Genomic DNA, 18,985 nt, shown 5'->3' with positions numbered 1-18,985 from the left:
ACGGATGACGCCCCCATCGCCGCAAATTGGCCAATAGGAGATGAGAGGCAGAGTTGTCCTCCTGGCCGCCATTAAAGAATTCAATCCATGAACTGAAATAATGGAAATCTGCTGCTGGACCCATGGACCAGGCAGAGAGAAGAAGTAGCCGATGAGTAGTCTCGTTTCGTTTGTCATCCTCTCTGTAGTAGGAGTAATTTTTGAGTATGACGGAGCTCTGCGGGAGTTTTAGTGGAAATGAGGGCGGTGTAGCTAATTGTTTTATTTAGCTAGCAGGCTAGCTGTGGTATGTTAGCTTTTGTGCTAGCAGGCTAGGAGAGATCAGGGGGAGGGGAGAGTTCCTTTGCTTTGAAAATTGTTTCAGATCAGCTAGCTTGTGTTAGCATTAGCATACCAGGGGACTAAGCTTTTTTGGGGGGTGAAGTTTTTTTAGTTTCTGAGCTCGTATTTTTTAATTATTATTATTATTGCGCATGTAACTTTTTCTTTTGTTTGGTTATACGTTGGTCTGTCCGTTTAATATTAACGAAGAGTGTTTTTTAATTTTATGTTCAGGTTATGAAGCCGCAAGCTTGCGCCTAGCCAGATCAGACAATACATTTTCAAATAGGATTGATGAATTGAATCGCTGGAAGCTTACAGTTTTTCTGACTCCCCCTGTCTGCGGGTTAGCTTAGCTACCCGGCTAAGTGTTGGCTAAAGCGCCGGCTGGAAGTTGTCTGTCTGACTTAGCTGTAGCTTGTTGTAGCTAGCAAGTTGGTCAACGGGATACTACAGCTTCTCCTCCGACGAGTTAAAGTAGACCAGCTCTTTCCCCCCTGATGGTGATTGAGACGATGGACTTTAACGTGACAACGACGCAGTGAAAGGATGAGTTCGTGCTTTGTACCAAACGGGGCCAGTTTGGAGGATTGCCACTCCAACCTTTTCTGCCTGGTGAGTCTGCGCTAGTTAGCCTTAGCTCTGCTACTACTGAGAGGCCAGAAAGCCATTTTGGCTAATCAGGCAACAAGCTTTGTAACGTCAGATGCAGACTGGCGTAAAAGGCATCGGGCCTCCAACTTGTAAATCGTGATCAAACTAAGTTTCATAACAAGCACACACTGTATGGTTACCGTATTAAACAATAGATGCACATAGATAAGTCATGATCGCGTCATTACACTGTCTTAGCCACATTGATATCTGACTAACCTAAATGTTAAGGTACAAGATGGTACCAGGGCAGGAGAATGATTAAAAACTTAACCAAACATGTTAATTTTTTACTTTAAAGTGACGCTGCATTAATAAGCAGTATTATAACTCATATTTTAAACTAAGTACCCGGTTTGCAGAATAAGTATCTGTGGAGCTTCACTAGTTGATAACTGCTTAGTAAATCACTTGATAACAGTTTGCTTTTCAGTCATGCTTGTGGTGTCTCATATTTGAGATGTTTCTTAACTTTCATGTCAGCAAATATCACTTTCACCTTTTTTTTTTTTTTTCTTTTCATTGAGACTAATTTTCCATCTGACAGAACAAGCAGCCTTCAGTTTCACTTCTACGTGTTGTCCGTGTAGAGGAACAAGCACACACTAAGTTATGCAGTCAACAACAGACGAGTTGGCCCAGTGCTGTGCAGCTCTGCTGTGTGTGTGTGTGTAAAGTCTCACCTTGTTTTTTTCTCCTATTAGGCTGATTTGACTGGAATAAAATGGCGACGATTTGTGTGGCAAGGACCCACCTCTTCGCCCATCCTTTTCCCCGTGACCGAAGAGGACCCTATCTTGTGTAGCTTCAGCCGATGCCTGGCGGCAGATGTGCTGAGCGTGTGGAGGAGGCACCACACCCCGGGTCGCAGAGAGCTCTGGCTTTTCTGGTGGGGAGATGACCCCAGTTTTGCTGAGCTTATCCACAATGAGCTCTCAAGTAAGTGACTCATGAAATCCAAATTCATTTCACTGATGCCAAATCTGATTACTTAGTGTAAACAACAACTCAACAGATATAACTCTGCAATATTAGTTCGCACAACTATTTAGATATTCAAAATTCCTAGCCCTCGTTGGTTGTCAATATTAGCAATGTCTGTCTAGAGCTGCTGAGCTGACAGAACGTTGCAGGCAAAACTGGCTCATTTGTGGAGACACTGTTCATGTTTCAACTTGTTTCGTGTTTGATCACAATTCCAGCAACTGTGAGCTGTGGCGGAAAAAAAGAAAAGCTCTAATGCAGTTTTAATGATCCAAAGCCTGATGATAATATGTTGTGATAGCCAAACCAAATTGTGGCCAACATATCTTTTGAAGCCTTTTGGAATCCATCGGCCGTCGGCCGCGAAGGCATTGGATTGTTTGGTAGCAGAAGAGCGAGCAATTGTGCGTCATACTCACCTGACACAGTCCTTTATTTTCCACTGTGTTGATAGTAGATATCTGAGGTGTAGTTGCCTCTTTGTAGCTACCACACCATGTCTCCCGCCTTGAGAGGGTCAAGTGTTTCAAGCAGGTAACATGGATAGGTAATGGTGAAGGCAGAGAGACTTTTTTTTTTCACCGATATCAGCTAATGTGTGAAGAAAGTATCTCAGTGTAGTGTAGAATTGGAAACTTGCGTTGACTTAAGTATTCATCAAAACATTAAGGCTGTCATTAATCGGGAAAAAAATGCAGGTTTGTCTGTCATAAGTACATGCTGTAACACTTCGGCTTTGTTTCAGGTGAGGAGGATGGCGAGTGGGAGAGCGGCCTCTCCTACGAGTGTCGGACGCTCCTGTTTAAGGCCATCCACAACCTGCTGGAACGGTGTCTCATGAACCGCGGCTTTGTTCGTATCGGCAAGTGGTTTGTCAAGCCATACCAGAAGGAAGAGAAGACCATAAATAAAAGGTATGTTCTGCTCCTAAAAAGGGAAGGGAGCTGGCATTATGTCTTACCTATCAGGTCAACAGCTGGTGTGGTTCTGCCTGAGCACATGGGGAAATACCTCCACTGCCACTCATCGTGTCGTCACAGCAACATGTGCATGCTGGACGCTTTTACCTGTTTCTCTGGTTTTGTCTTTTTAAAACAGACTCACACTAGATTGTGTGCGTTCGCCAGCTTTTGTGAAATGAATCCCCAACACTTCCTGTAGTGGTGGTCGGTAAACGGCTTTCAATTCTGTCAGCGGCATCATGCTCTGCCACAACGTGGGTTTTTACAATACTGCTGTTCATTTGATTGGAGGTCATACACCCGGTAGCTCAAGCTGCCAGCCGCGCTAGCAGGTAACAAGAAGTACCAAGAGAGGGATTTGTGAGTCCTGGTCTTGTGCGTGTTTCACTCTGACTCTTAGCAGAGCCAGGCAGACCTACACACTCATTGACCGAACAGCACCGCCTCCATGCTGTGTCTGACGGGGCTTCACTGTTTACTGCTTCTCCACTACAACAGGTCTGCCTGCTTAAAGGTGTGTTTTAGCTGATGACTCGCGTGTCTTAAGTTTGAGATGATTCAAACAAGCGTGGTGAGGCTGTGATTTATGATCTCTGCTGAGTGTGGCGGCGATAATTCATCGATACACGGCTTCTCTCCGAAACAGACTTGAGCTTGGATAGCGCTTTACCACAGCATGCCATTCACACACTGATGGCTGGAGTTGCTATGTAGCGAGACCATCCGAGGTAACTAATCCCATTCATACGCCGCCAAAGAAACAGAGGGTGCAATTTGGGGTTAAGCGTCTCGGCCAGAGATGCATCAGACACGTTGCTGCACGAGCTGGGGATCGAACCGTCAACCTTCCAGTTGAAAGACGACGACAGCTCTCCAAACTGAGCCACACAAAAAATTCAGATTACATAATTTACATAAGCAAAACTACATTTCTGTTGGGCAGTGGGCCCATCAGAGAATAAACCTTCAAAGAGGCAAATAAGGTGGTGAACAAACACATCTGGAATGACCTACACAAACACAACAATGGACATCATGTTCCTCACACCTTCACACCGCCTGGGACGCTCTGAACACAGATGAGTTGTAAAGGGCGTCGCAGACACGTCTGAGGGTGAGAAAGAGGCTCTTCATACGCTCACATGTCAGTTGACTTTTGATTTTATAATAATGTGATAAATTGCTGTTACAGGGAAAGGGGGGGGGGAAGCCAAAAATCCGTCCTGTAGGTATTTAACAGTAAAAGACTTTAAATAAAATTCCATTTTATAATTTAAAAAAAAGTTTGTGTGAGCAGTTTGGAGGATCAACACAAAAAGAAGCGGCACATCTGCTGTCGACAAACATAGCAGCAGAGACAAACGTGTGTTTTATTGGCTGAATGATCATCAGAAAGTGTCGAACAGATTGGCCGGCCAACATGATGTGCACGAGTGTCACGCATGTGATTGCTGCCATATTGGACAGATTCGCCTTATTTGACTCTTCTTGAAACCTTCACCCTTTCATCCATTTCCTCTTACAGCCTCTGACCGTTTAGTTTGCGTCTGAAGAATAGTGCTTGAAGCTGTGACGTCTCAGTTGTCTTCTTATCGGGGTTGACAAAATGTTCGTGTCGCTGACTTTTCCAGAAGCTTCGAAGCGATTCATTCTCCTCCGCTTTGATCGATGCTATTTAAAGCTTCCAAACAAAAACACACCACTGTCTAAATGACACAGATTGGTTGTATTTTACATCATCTGTGTAATAGGACTTGTATTCTTGTTGCCATGGTATCAATAGAGGTCTTGATATTGTTTGTTATTTTTACTAGACACATCCCGAGTTGAAATATCTGGAGTGGTGACAGTGCGTCTTATCCTGAGGAGATTCCTCCTTTCTGACATCATCTTGTTGAAAATTGAAGAAAGTCCAGATTTCTTCAAATAGCATAGCACGACACACGACTCCACCTGCTTTGGTTCAGCTCCTGAGTGTTCTTTGATTGGTGAATCCAGTTCACAGTAGTAACGTTCATACAACTAGAGGCGTCTTTCTCTGAGTCATCCTGGAGTTCTTGTGGGGGGGGGGTGATCCGATGTCATAATGTGATGTAGTATATCATCATTAATCCAGTTTCATAATTGCTTCCTCTGCATGACACATTCAGAACAGGTTGGAAGTAAAAAGTCATCCAGCGCAGACTGTAATTTCGACATCAATTCAGCGATTTCAAGGAAACAGAGCAACGCGTCGTCCAGGGTTATTGTACAGCTCCTGCAGCTCTCCTTTTTTCTAACTTCAAGTTTTAATCCCGTCTGTGTTGTTGTTGGTAGAAATACAAACTTGAGGGAAGCGACCTGCTGCATTTCTTCACCTTTTGCACACAAAAAAAAAATTTTTTTTAAAAGTTGGTGACATACATTTAGCTCGCTCTTAAATGAAGTGGGGCTGGTGTTTTCGAACAAGCTAATTTGAGCCTCGGCCTTTTTGGCTGACTCGCGTTGGATGCACAGCTCCCTTCTGGCTCGGCTCCCTTCTGGCAGATCTGTCGATGCTTTCGCAGGGTTAGAGCAGCTTTTCTAACGGGAGGCGTTGCACAGAACAGGAGGCGATTTTCTTGCTCGCCGGTGTTTAGCTTCTGTTTTTTTTTTCTTCCATAAAAGATGTCTACAAGTGTGTGAGCTCGAGGCAACAGTGCAGCACCTCGAACAGAAGCGTCTGGCAGCCTCGCTGTCGCCTGCCCTCTTTGGCTGGTAAACAGGGCAGTCTTTGGAAAATGCTGAGTGTGCGATGTGGTTTTACAGCAACCATGTCAACAAGTACTATTTAAGTGCATTTAGCTGCCTGGCTTTCCAGAAGTAGTTGGGGAATAAATCAGAATATTTTTTTAACATTTCAGGGCTATAATAATCTCTGTTGGGTATTTTTGACTCTATGTTGGGAGGAGGTTTGATGAAGATTGAAACAGTGTCACCTGACAACACTATGTTTAAAGTGCCCAGCTAAAATGTTCTTTCCTCTCCATCCTGTTGAATGTCAGTTTTTTTTTCTTCAAATGATGCACTGATTGCAAAGATTAAAGTTGTACATGTTGTAAGGTTTGGTCGAGTACGTTTCCTCATTTTTCTTTTTGCCCCCCCCCTTTTGCAGCGAGCACCTGTCTTGCACGTTCACCTTCTTCGTACACGGCGACAGCAACGTGTGCACGAGCGTGGAGATCGCCCAACATCAGCCTCTTCAGCGACTGAACGAGGAGCACCTCAGTCTCGCCCAGCAAGGCTCCAGCCCGCTGCAAGGTAGGAGCCCAGCGACCGTGCACGGTGTTTTACAGACGTAACCCGACACTCTCAGAGCAGAAGGACGGAAGATGTCGCATTCTAGCACCAGACTCTCCGAAGAAAAACCAAACCTTTTCTTCGGTCAAACTTTGTCTGTCCCTCAGTGCATCACCCCCTCGCTTAGTGCTGCAACCAAATTGTCAATTGTCCTGTGAGTGACAACAGTGCTGAGAAAAGTGCTATAGTTAGTCAGACTATATTTAACATCTGCTATGTAAAAATGTAAAATGTCAAGTATTGTACCTTTTTTTTTAATGTCTTTAAATGCTTTGTATTAAGTTGTCCTGCTGTATTACTTGTGTCCTGTCTTCACTCCAGTCATCCTGAGCCCGTACGGTTTGAATGGGACCCTCACCGGTCAGGCTTTCAAGATGTCAGACCACCCCACGCAGAAGCTCATCGAAGAGTGGAGGCAGTTCTATCCCATCAGCCCAAATCCCAAGGAGGTCCCAGAGGACAAGACCGAGGATGCAGACTGGGAGGACGACTCGCTCGCGGCTGTGGAGGTCCTCGTCGGTAAGGCGTTATTATCAGCTTGACGTAAAGAGTTCATATTTGAACTTCAAGTGATTTCATCCGCTGTGATCAAATGATTTAAAGCACCGGGAGGTTTTTTTGGTTTTTTTTTTAAATGAACAATTGTTTTTCTGTTTGCAGCGGGAGTAAGGATGGTTTATCCGTCCTGCCTGGTGCTTCTTCCCCTGTCCGACGTCCCCACTCTGGTCCCTCAGGGCTCGGTCAACACCTCAGGGAGCCTGTGTGGCGCACAGCAGGGACAGGCCACTCACAGGGACCCCGCCATGTCCTCTGTCACCCTGACTCCTCCGACGTCACCAGAGGAGGCTCAGACTGGTGAGACCTTGAGCTGCACCGAGATTCAAACCCTCTTTACCAGTCGATTGTTGAAGTTGACCAACACTTTCTTGTCGTCTTCCCTTTTTTTCTTCTTGTAGATTATCAGCCTGCCCAGAGGTGGCTCAAGCTGTCCTCTGCGTCCGACGGCTTCAGCTGCAACAACACCCTGCATGGAGGTAAAATCCCTCGCAGGCTGGCCAGCCAGATGGTGGAGTGTGTGTGGCAGGAGTATAACACAAACCGTACAGGGCACAAGTATGTTTCTTCTCATCTTTCTTCTTACAGTGACAATTTCAACTCAACTGAGTGCTGTCTGAAACGTAAGTTTTATTTCCTTATCTTAACAGGAGGAAGTTTACTACATTGACCAACGGCACCTGTGAGGAGGAGCCAGACAAATCTGGACTTTGGGATTTTGTGGAGCCCGCACACAGGCCACATTGTTACTGCTCGAGGTTTGTTGATCAGAAAGTGTTGATTCTAGATTTTTGGATTTAAAAAAAAAAGAAGAAAAAAAAAGAACACCTTGTAAGATTTTGATTTTATTTCTTCATAGACATAAGAATCAGAAACAGAGATCCAGCAGCACCTCAGGACACCCACCTTCATCAGGCCAGCCCGCTCAGCCCACCCCCAAACACAAGCTGGGCGAGAAGTTGGAGAAAGGGGAGAAGCAGCAAAAGAGGCCGCAGACGCCTTTTCACCACCGGAACTCTGTAAGCGAGGAGCAAACCCTGGAGCCGCAGAGCCAGAGGCTTTGTCTTCGACCTCAGGAGGAGGGCTCGTATCCCAGCCTGCACCACATCGACGCCGTGCCCTCCAAAGCGCCCACGCTGCACACCCACGGGCCCCCCGCCGACCTCGTTGGATCCCCGCCCCCGCCTCCTCTCAGCCCGCATCCCTGCGATCACGTCGAAGGCAACATGACTCCAGGCGGCATGAAGAGCTCGTCCACGCCCATCCACCAAGCGTTCTACCCGCCGTCAGTGGAGCCCTGCCTTCTGCCACAGAAGGGCTCGTCTGAGGAGCCTCAGCTGGAGAACATGCCGCCGCTGCCTCTGCCCTTCCCCCCAAACTACAACGAAACATTAGAACCAACCGTCTTTGTCGGCTCAGCCATCAACCCCAACGAAGACTCCACCCACAACCCCTGGAAGTATTTTAACCTGCCCAGAAAGAAGGCGTCCAGCTTCCAGACGCCGCTGCTCCCTTTCGATAAAATGCGGGACGATTGTGGGGGAGGCGCCGGATCAGAAAGTGTCGTGTCTATCACTGAGTGAGTATTCAATGTCTTAGAGTCACCTGCATTAACACGACATGGAACAGCAAGGCTTCATCTTCACCCTTTCATCCCCGTCAGGTTGATGTCGGGCTCCCAGCACCCTCTTAAAGTGTCCGAGGAGCTGGTCAAGACTTACACCCAGCGGAGGAACAGCCATCTGGCATCTGCCATAGGTGACGGAGACCACAGTGAGGAGCCAGACCCGTACGCTTTCGTTGAGGGAGACGATGAGTTCACCTTCGCTGATAAAAAGGACAAACCCGGATCTGAGAGAGAGGGCAACAAAAAACACAAGGTGTGTGTGTGTGTGTGGATGTACCGTCATGAGATCTCAGTGTAACACAGGAATGTTTTGGTGCAAAGTGCCGACTCAGTCTGACAGTCCCTTCGATCGGCGCTGTGAGGACTTACAGATATTTGTTCATTGAGTGTGGAAGTGGCGTCGTTTGCCCGCCTCATGTGAACACTTGGAAGGTTTGTTTTGATCTCTGCGTACGTCAAGTTACGTTTTAACTTCGCACAGCTTTGTGGGTGTTTATTTCCTGAAAGGACGCATCCAAACCATGCTGCACATACACCCCGATGTTAGCATCTAAGCTGAAATGTTCAGTCTACTGAGGTGGACCCCAAAGGAAAAAGAAAAAAAACCCCACTGGGTTCAACTTTACATCTTACATTTTAATGTGTCAAGATTTTCTGGATATACAACAGCCTTGTAATCTGTTAAAAATAGAAGTGGTTTCCATGGTTACTTGAAGTACCGCCAAATGATTTCATCTGTGTCTCTACAATGTAATTTTAAATTCTGTGACTTTTCTCGTTGCCCAGGGGGATGAAGGGACTGGGAGCTCAGGAGAAGGTGAGAAAGCCGTCTTTAAATCGCCTGTGTTTGAGGCATGGTGTCCTATTCGTTGCTCACCCCTCCAATCCATTTTTACATTGCAGATGGTCAGGGTTCTTCTGGTAATAAACCTTCGGCCTCGACCAGCCTCATTCATGAGAACGACTTGGCCGTGTCCTACAGCGACCTGGATAAAATCTTCAATTCCGATGAGGATGAGCTCGCAGTAAGTGCATCAGCTGCCGATGTCGGTCTGTAAAGCCTGTTGACATGGACGTCGGATCGAGTGTAACGCTTTGCTCTCCCTTGTCTCCACAGCCTGGTTTTAAAAGAGGTGGACTTGGCACAGACGACAAGTTTGGCTGTAAAGACGCGAAAGCAGCCACGTTGGACCCCCTGTCTTGCATAAGTAAGTAGCTGTGGCATGATTTAATGAATGTGCATTGTAAGTTTTATAACCCTGTTCCAAGAGAAGGTGTGTATATATATATATATATATGTATGTGTGTGTATATATATATATATATATATTTATTTTTTTTTTTGTTTAGGCTCAGCAGACCTGCACCAGATGTTTCCCACCCCTCCCTCCCTGGAGCAGCAGGGATATTCCCCTATGAACTCCGGGAGCAAGGACAGCCTCGAAGCAGGGGCAGGCCTCACCCTGTTGGATGGCAGCCAGCTCAACAACCACTTCAAGATGGAGGTGGAGGAGGGATTCTGCAGCCCCAAGCCATCTGAAATAAAGGTACAACATGTTGCACACCTGCCATCTGAGGAGCGAGTGAAAAATGGAGTGTAATCACTTTTTTTTTTTAACTACTTCTTCTTTCTTTGCCTGTAGGACTTCTCCTTTGTGTACAAGCCCGAGACGAGTCAGGTTTTCATCGGCTGTTCCATGTACGCCCCCCTGAAGACGCTACCCAGCCAGTGTCTGCTGCCTATCAAACTGCCAGAGGACTGTGTGTATACGCCCAGCTGGACCATGGGCAAGATGGAACTCATACCCCCAGTGACAAATGTCAATCTCCTCACCAAAGACAGGTCAGTTCCTTTTTCTTCGTGTTAGCAAAAAATCAGGGCCTTTCTCTGAAACGTACATTAATGAGAGAATTGTTCCTGATTGGACTCGAATGTTTGCGTTTCTTTAAAAGCGATTTAATGACTTTTTAAAAAAAAATATATATATATATATATATAGAAGAAAAAGTGTGTTCATGCTGCACACAAAGGATCTTCCTGACATGCACAGCGAGGACCGAGTTAGAACATGTAAGAGAACTCGAGCAGTTGGGGCCGTCGGTTGCTTGCTTAAGGGGATCTCAGCAGTGCTCAGGAAGTCAGCTCCAGCAACCAGACAATTTTCCACTCTTGGTCTGTATCGGGACTTGAACCCGGGACCCTCTGGTGTCCAGTCCCTACAGACTGGTGCTATTTTATATATTATATTTCAAACCTGATTATTTGATGAGCCGTCAGTTTTCTTTGGCTGCCTTTTGGAAAGAACATATTTTTGAATTGAGATTTCTCCACTTTAGACCCATTTTGGTTTTCCTCCCTGTTCATCTCCGTTCTTCTCTTTCGACAGTAACGTCCCGAGTGTGGAGCCAGACTACAGTCAGACCTACACCCCTCAGACTCACACACCCTTCATGTCCAGCAGCGCCCCTCCCAGCAACAGCGGAACCGGGATCCTTCCCTCCCCGGCCACGCCACGCTTCTCTGTGCCAACACCTCGCACCCCACGCACTCCACGGACGCCCCGCGGCCCATCCAGCGTCCAGGGTTCTCTCAAGTATGACAACTCTGACCTTTACTCCCCCGCCTCCACTCCCTCCACCTGCAGACCGCTCAGCTCCGTCGAGCCGGCCACCGTGCCCTCCATCCCCGAGGCTCACAGCCTCTACGTCACCCTCATTCTGTCCGAGTCCGTCATGAACCTTTTCAAAGACTGCAACTTTGACAGCTGCTGCGTCTGCGTTTGCAACATGAACATCAGAGGCGCCGACGTAGGCGTGTACCTCAAGGACAACGGCGAGGCGCAGTACCCCTGCACCTGCGGCTTCAGCGCCGTCACCAATCGACGCTTCGGCCAATCGGCCGGGCTGTTCCTGGAGGACGAGCTGGACGTGGTGGGACGGGGCTCGGACTCAAGCCGGGACACGGAGCGCTGTTTTGAGGAGCTGCGGGCTTCGGCGTCGCACAAAGCTGGCAGCCTGGCTGAGAAACCTCCAGACGAGCTGATCCTGCTCCTGCAGGACCAGTGCACCAACCCCTTCTCACCGATGGCAGGCGTGGACTACCCCAAGCTTAGCTCCGCCCCCAGCTCTTTTCTGAGGGTGGAAGAGAGAGACTGTTACAATGACTGCTACATGGCGCTGGAGCATGGCAGGCAGTTCATGGACAACATGTCTGGAGGCAAAGTGGATGAAACACTAGTGAAAAGCACATGTCTTCATCAGTGGCCAAAATGCAAATGTAGGCATTTCTTCTGTCCTTATCTTTCTATTCGGACTTGATGTTTACTTTTTTGTTTTCCACAAATTCTATTGAAGTTAAGACCTTTTTTTTTGTTCATCTCTGTTCTCCCTCATGCAGCAGCAGATATGAACAAGCTGTTCTCTCAGGACGTCCTGCGGGTGTTGTTGTCCCTTCAGCCTGTGCTGCAGGACACCATCCAGAAGAAGAGGAGTGTGCGCTCGTGGGGGGTCCAGGGACCGCTCACCTGGCAGCAGTTCCACAAGATGGCTGGGAGGGGATCATATGGTATGTGAAAGGAGTCACACTCTCTCACTGTCTCTCACTCTCACGAGATTCATTCTGAAGTACTGTGCAGGTTCATTACTTGTGCAAATGCCTAATAATAAAAAAACATATCCCCCCCCCCAATACAGGCACAGATGAGTCTCCTGAGCCTCTGCCCATTCCCACTTTTTTGGTGGGTTATGAGTACGATTTTGTGGTGCTGTCTCCTTTCGGGTTGCCCTACTGGGAGAAGCTTCTTCTGGATCCTTTCGGCTCCCAGAGAGACGTCGGATACGTGGTCGTCTGCCCAGAAAACGAAGCTCTCCTCGGGAGAGCAAAGACCTTCTTCAAAGACCTGAGTGCGATATACGAGGTACGCCGCATCTGGCGGGATAAACCCCCCCACACACACACACACACTTCCTTGTTCCAACATGCCTACAATAACAGTTCCATGGTCTGATAACATGAATCACACGCTGTTGGTTTTTAATCCTTCTTCGTAACAGGCATGCCAGCTTGGGCAACACAGGCCCATCTGTAAGAGTCACCCAGAGGGTGTATTGAAGGTCGGCACCAAAGACGGAAGGAGCATGATGGAGCAGCCCCTCAGTGACTGGTTCCTTAAGATGGCTGCCAGGGACGGGAACAATGAAGCCTTTAATAAACTCAAACTCTTTGCTCAAGTGTGCCGCTATGATCTCGGTAACTTCTTTACTCAATCTGAGAAATCAAAGTGAGCAAGGTTGCATTTTCATCAAAGCTGTATCTGATGACTTTCCTTTTGACCTTTTTTTTCCAGCTCCGTACCTGTCGGAGCAGTCTTTGGACAGCTCTCTGTTATCCCAGCGCAGTCCCTTCGTGGCCCCCTCTTCCTCCTCCTCCTCCTCCCAGACCTCCGGCTCGTCCAGCTCCTCCTCGGGACCCCAGAGCACCAACACTACCAGCTCCAGCACTAGCTCTGCCCAGGTCAACAGCACCCCTCCCTCCTCTTCCTCCTCCTCCTCCTCCTCCTCATCAGGCACGCAGGCGATTGGAGGCATGACCTCAGCGAAGCCGAGCTCCTACTCACCGTTTGGGACGGCGGGCTTGCAGGGCAGTTCATCTCAGAACGGACCCCAGTCAAACTCACAGGGGGCAGCAGAAAACGGACCCTCTGCCAGCCAGCCTCAACAGCCTGCCGAGGCACCTGAGAGGTAAGAGCCCACAAGCACAGTACATCTCTCATCCAGATGTTTGGATATTGAAATGCCTCTTCCTGATATAACTTCCACTCCCTGCACTTTTATCTTTTTCTGAAACGTGATCCTCTTCTCTCAACAGCACAATGGAGAGGGACAAAGTGGGGAAGCCAACAGATGGAGAGTCTCATGCCGTGTCCTACCCGCCCGCCATCGTGGTTTACATCGTGGACCCCTTCAGCTACGAAGACGCGGACAGAGAGGTCCACTCCAGCGCCTACACGCTGGGCCTGCTGCGCTGCTACATGGAGATGCTGCAGTTCCTCCCCGCTCGCATCCGAAACGCCGTCTCAGTACAGGTACAGGAAAACAAAAGCAATTGTTTTTATTTTTTTTTAAATGTCAAATGAGTGTGTTTTAATGTCCTTCCACTGAAACTGAACTGGTCATAGAAGGTGACGTTTAATCGAGTGGTTTAGGAAACGGCGTATCAATGTCAGCTCTGTTTGTGCAGGTAACCAGCAGGCTCTAAGGGAGGTGAGGGGGGAGCAGGGGACTTGTTAGCACTCACTAATAGAGGTGATGTAGTAACACAAGGTTGCATCAACATGCCAGAGGGAGTGTTAAAAAAAACACACGAGAGGTGTGAATGTGCTAATGGAGTAGGTAATGGCTTAATTACACCGTTGGCACAAAAAAGGCAGGTTTAATATCCTTCTTTGTGTCGTTGTTTTCTATTCGCCTCTTTTCACATGAAGATGAAATAAACGCATTCCTTAAAATGACAGAGCGACTGTGGCTCGACGGGAAGGTCCGAGGTTTGATCCCCAGCTCCTGCAGCAACATGTCCGACGTGCCCTCGGGCAAGACGCCCAAGTTACTCCCACTGCTCCGTCAGCGGCGCATAAATGTGTGTGAATGGGATTATTTCTGATGTTCACGTGACTCAGCAGCCTCCGCCATCAGCGTGTGGATGTGTCAGTGTGACCTGTGGTGTAAAAACACTTTGAGTAGTCAGAAGACTTTAAAAAAATAATAATAATAATTTTTAAAAAAAGGTGCTGTAAATACTCTTACTCTCTACAGTGTTATTGATCATCTCCCGACAAAGCCTTCACAATAAAACTCCCATTTCATCATTATTTTTGCTGAAAGCTTTTTATGACGCTCCAGCTGAACACTCGTCTGCAGGAGAAAAACCAAAGTAAAAACCACAGCGATGGAGTCACAAGCTCCAAAGTACCGGAAGACGCACAGATTTATAAAAATGCCTCACTCTGATCTCGAGTTGTGAGTGTTGGAGGGGGAGGAGGAGGGTCTGCATCACGGGTTTGTTTTAGAGGGATAGCTGAGGTGAATGCTCCGCTTTTGGGATGTTGTTCATGTTCCAGTTATAAAGGACATCTACTCATCAGCTCACAGATTACATAGAGTTCCCTCCTTCGAAAGTGTTTCTGCCGGGGGGGACGCAGGTGGCCTGGCGGTAGTGATGCGTCAGTGGAGGCTATGGTCCTCGTCCCTGCAGCCGTGGGTTCAGGTCTGGCTTTGGACCTGTGCGTCATTCTCCCTTCTCTTTCTTCTCGCAGAACTTCCTGTCTCTTGTCTTCCGTCCTCTTAAAAAAATGCAAAAACTGTCAAAAAAATATAATTTGAAAAAACTATAAAGAGAGTCCTCCTGCTGAATATCCCCAACGGACTGCTGTAAAGGGTTTTATTAATTGAAACTGTTTTGGTTTTTTTCTCTTCAATGTTACACATATTAAAGCATTCCAGTAAAACGCTAACATTTATAGGATTAAGAAGTGAATGTCAACATGGCGGTCCTGTTTTTTTTGTTTCCTCTCAGATCGTTCCCTGTCAGTACCTGCTGCAGCCGGTTCACAGCGGGGAGCGTCACCTCTACGGTCAACACCTCAAGTCTCTGGCCTTCTCCGTGTTCACTCAGTGTCGTCGGCCCCTGCCCAACTCCACCAACTTCAAGGCTCTGACGGGCTTTGGCCCCGGCCTTGCCATCGACATGGCGCTCAAGAACCCAGAGGTACCGTGTTGTTCTGTTCACTTCACCAATCAAAGTCTGACTCTGTGGTGTCTATTGAAACGTAACAAGTATTCCTGTCACGCAGAGGCCTGAGTGTCTGCGTCTGTACACGCCGCCCTTTATCCTGGCTCCGATCAAAGACAAGCAGACGGAGCTCGGGGAGACGTTTGGGGAAGCATCACAGAAGTACAACGTCCTGTTTGTCGGCTACTGCCTGTCACATGACCAGCGCTGGCTGCTGGCCTCCTGCACCGACCAGCACGGAGAGCTACTGGAGACCTGCATCATCAGCATTGATGTGCCCAACAGGTACTTACGCTCATGTAATAGCTGAGGTTAGGAAACCGTGCGTCAGTCTCCTACGGTGATGAGTTCTAGATCAAACAGTTTTTGATATTCAATAACTTTGGTGCGTTTGTTTTCAGGGCCCGCAGGAAAAAGGGCTCAGCCAGGCGGGTAGGTTTGCAGAAGCTGTGGGAGTGGTGTCTCGGCCTGGTGCAGGTGACATCGCTGCCATGGAGGGTGGTCATTGGGCGGCTCGGTAGAATGGGCCACGGCGAGCTGAGAGGTACACACACACACACACGCACACACACACTTGCAGTGTTTGTAGAACTTGCAGCTCAGATGAACACACACTGATATGCTCTCTTCTGTTCCTCGTTCCAGACTGGAGCATTCTGCTGAGCAGGAGGAACTTGCAGTCTCTCAGTAAACGTCTGAAGGAGACGTGCAGGTTGTGTGGCATCTCCGCTGCAGACACTCCCAGCATCCTCAGCGCCTGTCTTGTTGCTATGGAGCCCCAGGGATCTTTTGTCATCATGCCAGGTAAAAGCAAACGAAAGCATTATTCTTTCGATGTATTCGGACCATTTTTTTTAAGTCGACTCGAGCTCTGACGGTGTTTTTTTTTTCCGCGTCTCGTCTCTGCAGACTCGGTGTCGACGGGCTCCGTGTTCGGTCGCAGCACCACGCTCAACATGCAGACGTCACAGCTAAGTACCCCTCAGGACACATCCTGCACTCACATCCTGGTGTTCCCCACATCAGCCGTGGTGCAGGTCAACACCAACACTACAGAGCCCATCGACATCAACTTCAACCCCATAAATCCAGGTACGTTGTGCAGCTGACGAGGCGTCACTTTAATCCACGACACGTGCTGAAGAGGAGTTAAACCCGAGGCTCTCTGTGCACCTTTACTTTCTTCTGCAGATGGATCTAACGTCATGGGCATCTTTGACCTTTTCGAAGACGACATGGGGGTGGATCCAGACCTCATCAACATCCTGCCCAACTCCCCCACGACCTCACCCGTTCACTCTCCCGGGTCCCACTATCACCAGGGGGGAGACGGAAGCAAGGTTGGTCATCTTTTCTTTACTTCAACAGTCTGCGTCTATTATAGCACTTCTTAACCAGCATTCCCACCAATACAGAGAGAGAAGCAGTCCTGGGTGAACACTTTGAGTCATCCTCCGAGTGGTGCAGAGGTTTTGTTTCGTATCGAGTGTCACATTGCCTCCATTCACTCATCGCCAACTGAGATAAAGCCTCTTCAAAGTTTTCAAGTGAACCACAGTGGAAGTGCAATGTAACAACATTTCACACTATTTCGCTGAAGCCTCAAGTTTGAAAGAAATACAAGATGGACTTGATTGAATGAAGAAGGCGCAGAGAAGACGGGTTAAAAATAAAAATAATCAAATGCTCCTCCTGATGCCGTGGTATCACTGTAACTGATGAAACAGAGGGAAAGCAGACTTCAATTAAATTCAGTGACACTTGATGGATAGTAGCATGATGAAGTGACCTTTTGGCTGGGCTGTGTGTTTACGCGTTCCCTCACCGTTGTCTTGCAGGGTCAGAGTGCAGACCGCATGGAGTCCCACGAGGAGGCTCTGAACATCCTGCAACAGCCGATGGCGTTGGGCTACTTTGTCTCCACAGCCAAGGCTGGACCACTGCCTGACTGGTTCTGGTCGGCCTGCCCTCAAGCCCAGAACCAGTGCCCACTCTTCCTCAAGGTACTTCAGCCTTACTTTGGAAATGTTTAGTTTCTTCAGCCTGTTAAGAGTCGCACTCACACAGCAAACACTTATTTAGACACATTTTTGTCTTTTTTTTTTCCTATAAATTATACAATTCTAAGACTTAATGCATTTTTTTTCAAGGTTAACATTTCAGAATCATGCAAATATTGAAGATCTGACCAGAAGATTTTCAGTATTTTATAAAAATTTAAACCGATAAATGGAGTTGCACTTTTCTTTCTTTTACATGAGTGAAGACTTGAAACTATCCCCACCCTTTAAACTCCGTTTTCCACCCTCAGAAGCCGATAGTGATGTCATTTCTCCGTCTTTTTTTCCCAAGGCCTCTCTGCACCTGCACGTGTCTTCTGTCCAATCAGACGAGCTTCTCCCCAGTAAACACCCCCACCCGCTGGACTCCAACCACACCTCCGATGTGCTCAGGTAAGCTGCTCGTGTCGGCTTTCAACTTTTCTGTGTTCGTTTCCTTCCCTCCTGGTAAACGTATTCACAGTGCTGTGTGTGTGTGTGTGTGTGTGTGTGTGTGTGTGCGCGCTCCTTCCACGCCACAGATTCGTTTTGGAGCAGTACAACGCCCTCTCCTGGCTGACGTGCGACCCTGCCACCCAGGACCGTCGCTCGTGTCTGCCCGTTCACTTCGTGGTGCTCACACAGATGTACAACTTTATCATGAACATGCTCTGAACTGTAACAGGATCAAACTGAAGAGATATGAATGGATGACATGTGGGATTCCTGCCACGAAGTAGAATCCCTGACACTCAAAAAAAAAAAAAGGACCTCACACTCCATCAGGTCAAACATGGAGGAGGCGCCCCTCTGCCTCCCCTCCCCCCTCCACCCTGATCTATCTCTCACAACACTGACTGACTGGAAGTTTCCAATCAAACAATCAATCAACCAGATGCCAAGAATCCACTTTGGAAGATCAAGGGACGTTTCATAAAGGAGAATAAAATGTCTTTTTAATGACTGTAGATTGCAATCTATGAAATTTTATCTTAATGAAATGCCTGCATATATTATTTATTGTAAGTTTTTAAATGTGGAATTTTTAATGCTTAATATCTTTTATATATTACAAATCCTAGAGGGTGTGTACATCTCACTGTAAAGGAATTGGTTTCAAGTGTAATTTTCTCGATTACAACACGGAACAAAAGCTGTCCCGAGTGAATTTGCTGTAGATTGCTTTTAGATTATTATTTTTTCAAAGGGTACAGACCTTTTTATCGCCACGCTGTAAAAATGAAGTAAAAAGCTGGCCTGGGCATTTGTGTCCCACCCGACAAGTGGATGAGACTTACCTCTCTGTCTGCTGCGGCTCCAGAGTCTCTCGCACAGTAACTCAATGAGCTCTGAAGAGGAATTAAAAGGTACATTGTCAGATTATATATTTTATATAACAGATTTAGGTAATTGTGTGTGTATATGTGTACATATAATTGTGTGCCGCTACTGATGGTGCAGCTTCTGTTTTAGGAATAAAGTGCGTCTACCTTACACCTCGTTGCTTCTGGCTTCTTTTTCTGCTCTAACAGGATGTTATATTCACACTTAGACGCACATGAAGGCGTTGAATAGATTTAAGAGATGTTCAAGATCAGCTGAAGGTCTGAGATCTCTCAACCTTTAAGGCATGAAATTCAGTTCCACCACAGCTCGCATTGCCCAAGGTGACATCTTAAAGGGATAATTCACCCATTTGCATGAAGCTTTGTATCATTAGAAACATGATAGTAGTGTT

At 47.4% G+C, this 18,985-nt stretch overlaps 2 protein-coding genes across 2 annotated transcripts in view; one reads left to right on the top strand and one right to left on the bottom strand.

Moving 5' to 3' along the window:
• Positions 1-45: 45 nt before the first annotated feature.
• Positions 46-18,743, top strand: LOC306830451 (mediator of RNA polymerase II transcription subunit 13-like). The gene is made up of 30 exons (XM_079353973.1): positions 46-936; positions 1,680-1,914; positions 2,705-2,873; positions 6,055-6,200; positions 6,561-6,758; positions 6,900-7,094; positions 7,196-7,352; positions 7,445-7,552; positions 7,654-8,373; positions 8,458-8,674; positions 9,208-9,238; positions 9,325-9,446; positions 9,539-9,629; positions 9,772-9,968; positions 10,065-10,264; positions 10,809-11,698; positions 11,819-11,986; positions 12,115-12,338; positions 12,475-12,670; positions 12,768-13,161; positions 13,289-13,505; positions 14,993-15,184; positions 15,270-15,493; positions 15,610-15,752; positions 15,854-16,012; positions 16,118-16,300; positions 16,400-16,548; positions 17,047-17,211; positions 17,561-17,661; positions 17,790-18,743. Exons 1-30 carry the CDS (start codon positions 871-873, stop codon positions 17,920-17,922), a joined length of 6,390 nt encoding a protein of 2,129 aa, XP_079210099.1. The 5' UTR covers positions 46-870; the 3' UTR covers positions 17,923-18,743.
• The window catches only part of LOC306830452 (histone H4 transcription factor), a 29,708-nt gene continuing 12,366 nt past the window's right edge, over positions 1,644-18,985 (bottom strand). Inside the window, exon 11 of the transcript XR_013779961.1 lies at positions 1,644-1,653. The gene's annotated coding sequence lies outside the window, so the exon portion shown is untranslated. The remainder of the gene's footprint in view (positions 1,654-18,985) is intronic.

The sequence above is a fragment of the Symphodus melops genome, assembly GCF_947650265.1.
Source record: "Symphodus melops genome assembly, chromosome: 10".
NCBI lineage: Eukaryota > Metazoa > Chordata > Actinopteri > Labriformes > Labridae > Symphodus > Symphodus melops.
This window is presented reverse-complemented; position numbering and strand designations above follow the sequence as displayed.

Bases quoted from the DNA above. Each gene is read 5' to 3' on its own strand.
- LOC306830451 (XM_079353973.1), top strand. From the start codon at position 871: ATGAGTTCGTGCTTTGTACCAAACGGGGCCAGTTTGGAGGATTGCCAC. The intron at 1,915-2,704 runs GTAAGTGACTCA...GCTTTGTTTCAG, and splicing joins TATCCACAATGAGCTCTCAA to GTGAGGAGGATGGCGAGTGG. The intron at 11,699-11,818 runs GTAGGCATTTCT...TCCCTCATGCAG, and splicing joins TCAGTGGCCAAAATGCAAAT to CAGCAGATATGAACAAGCTG.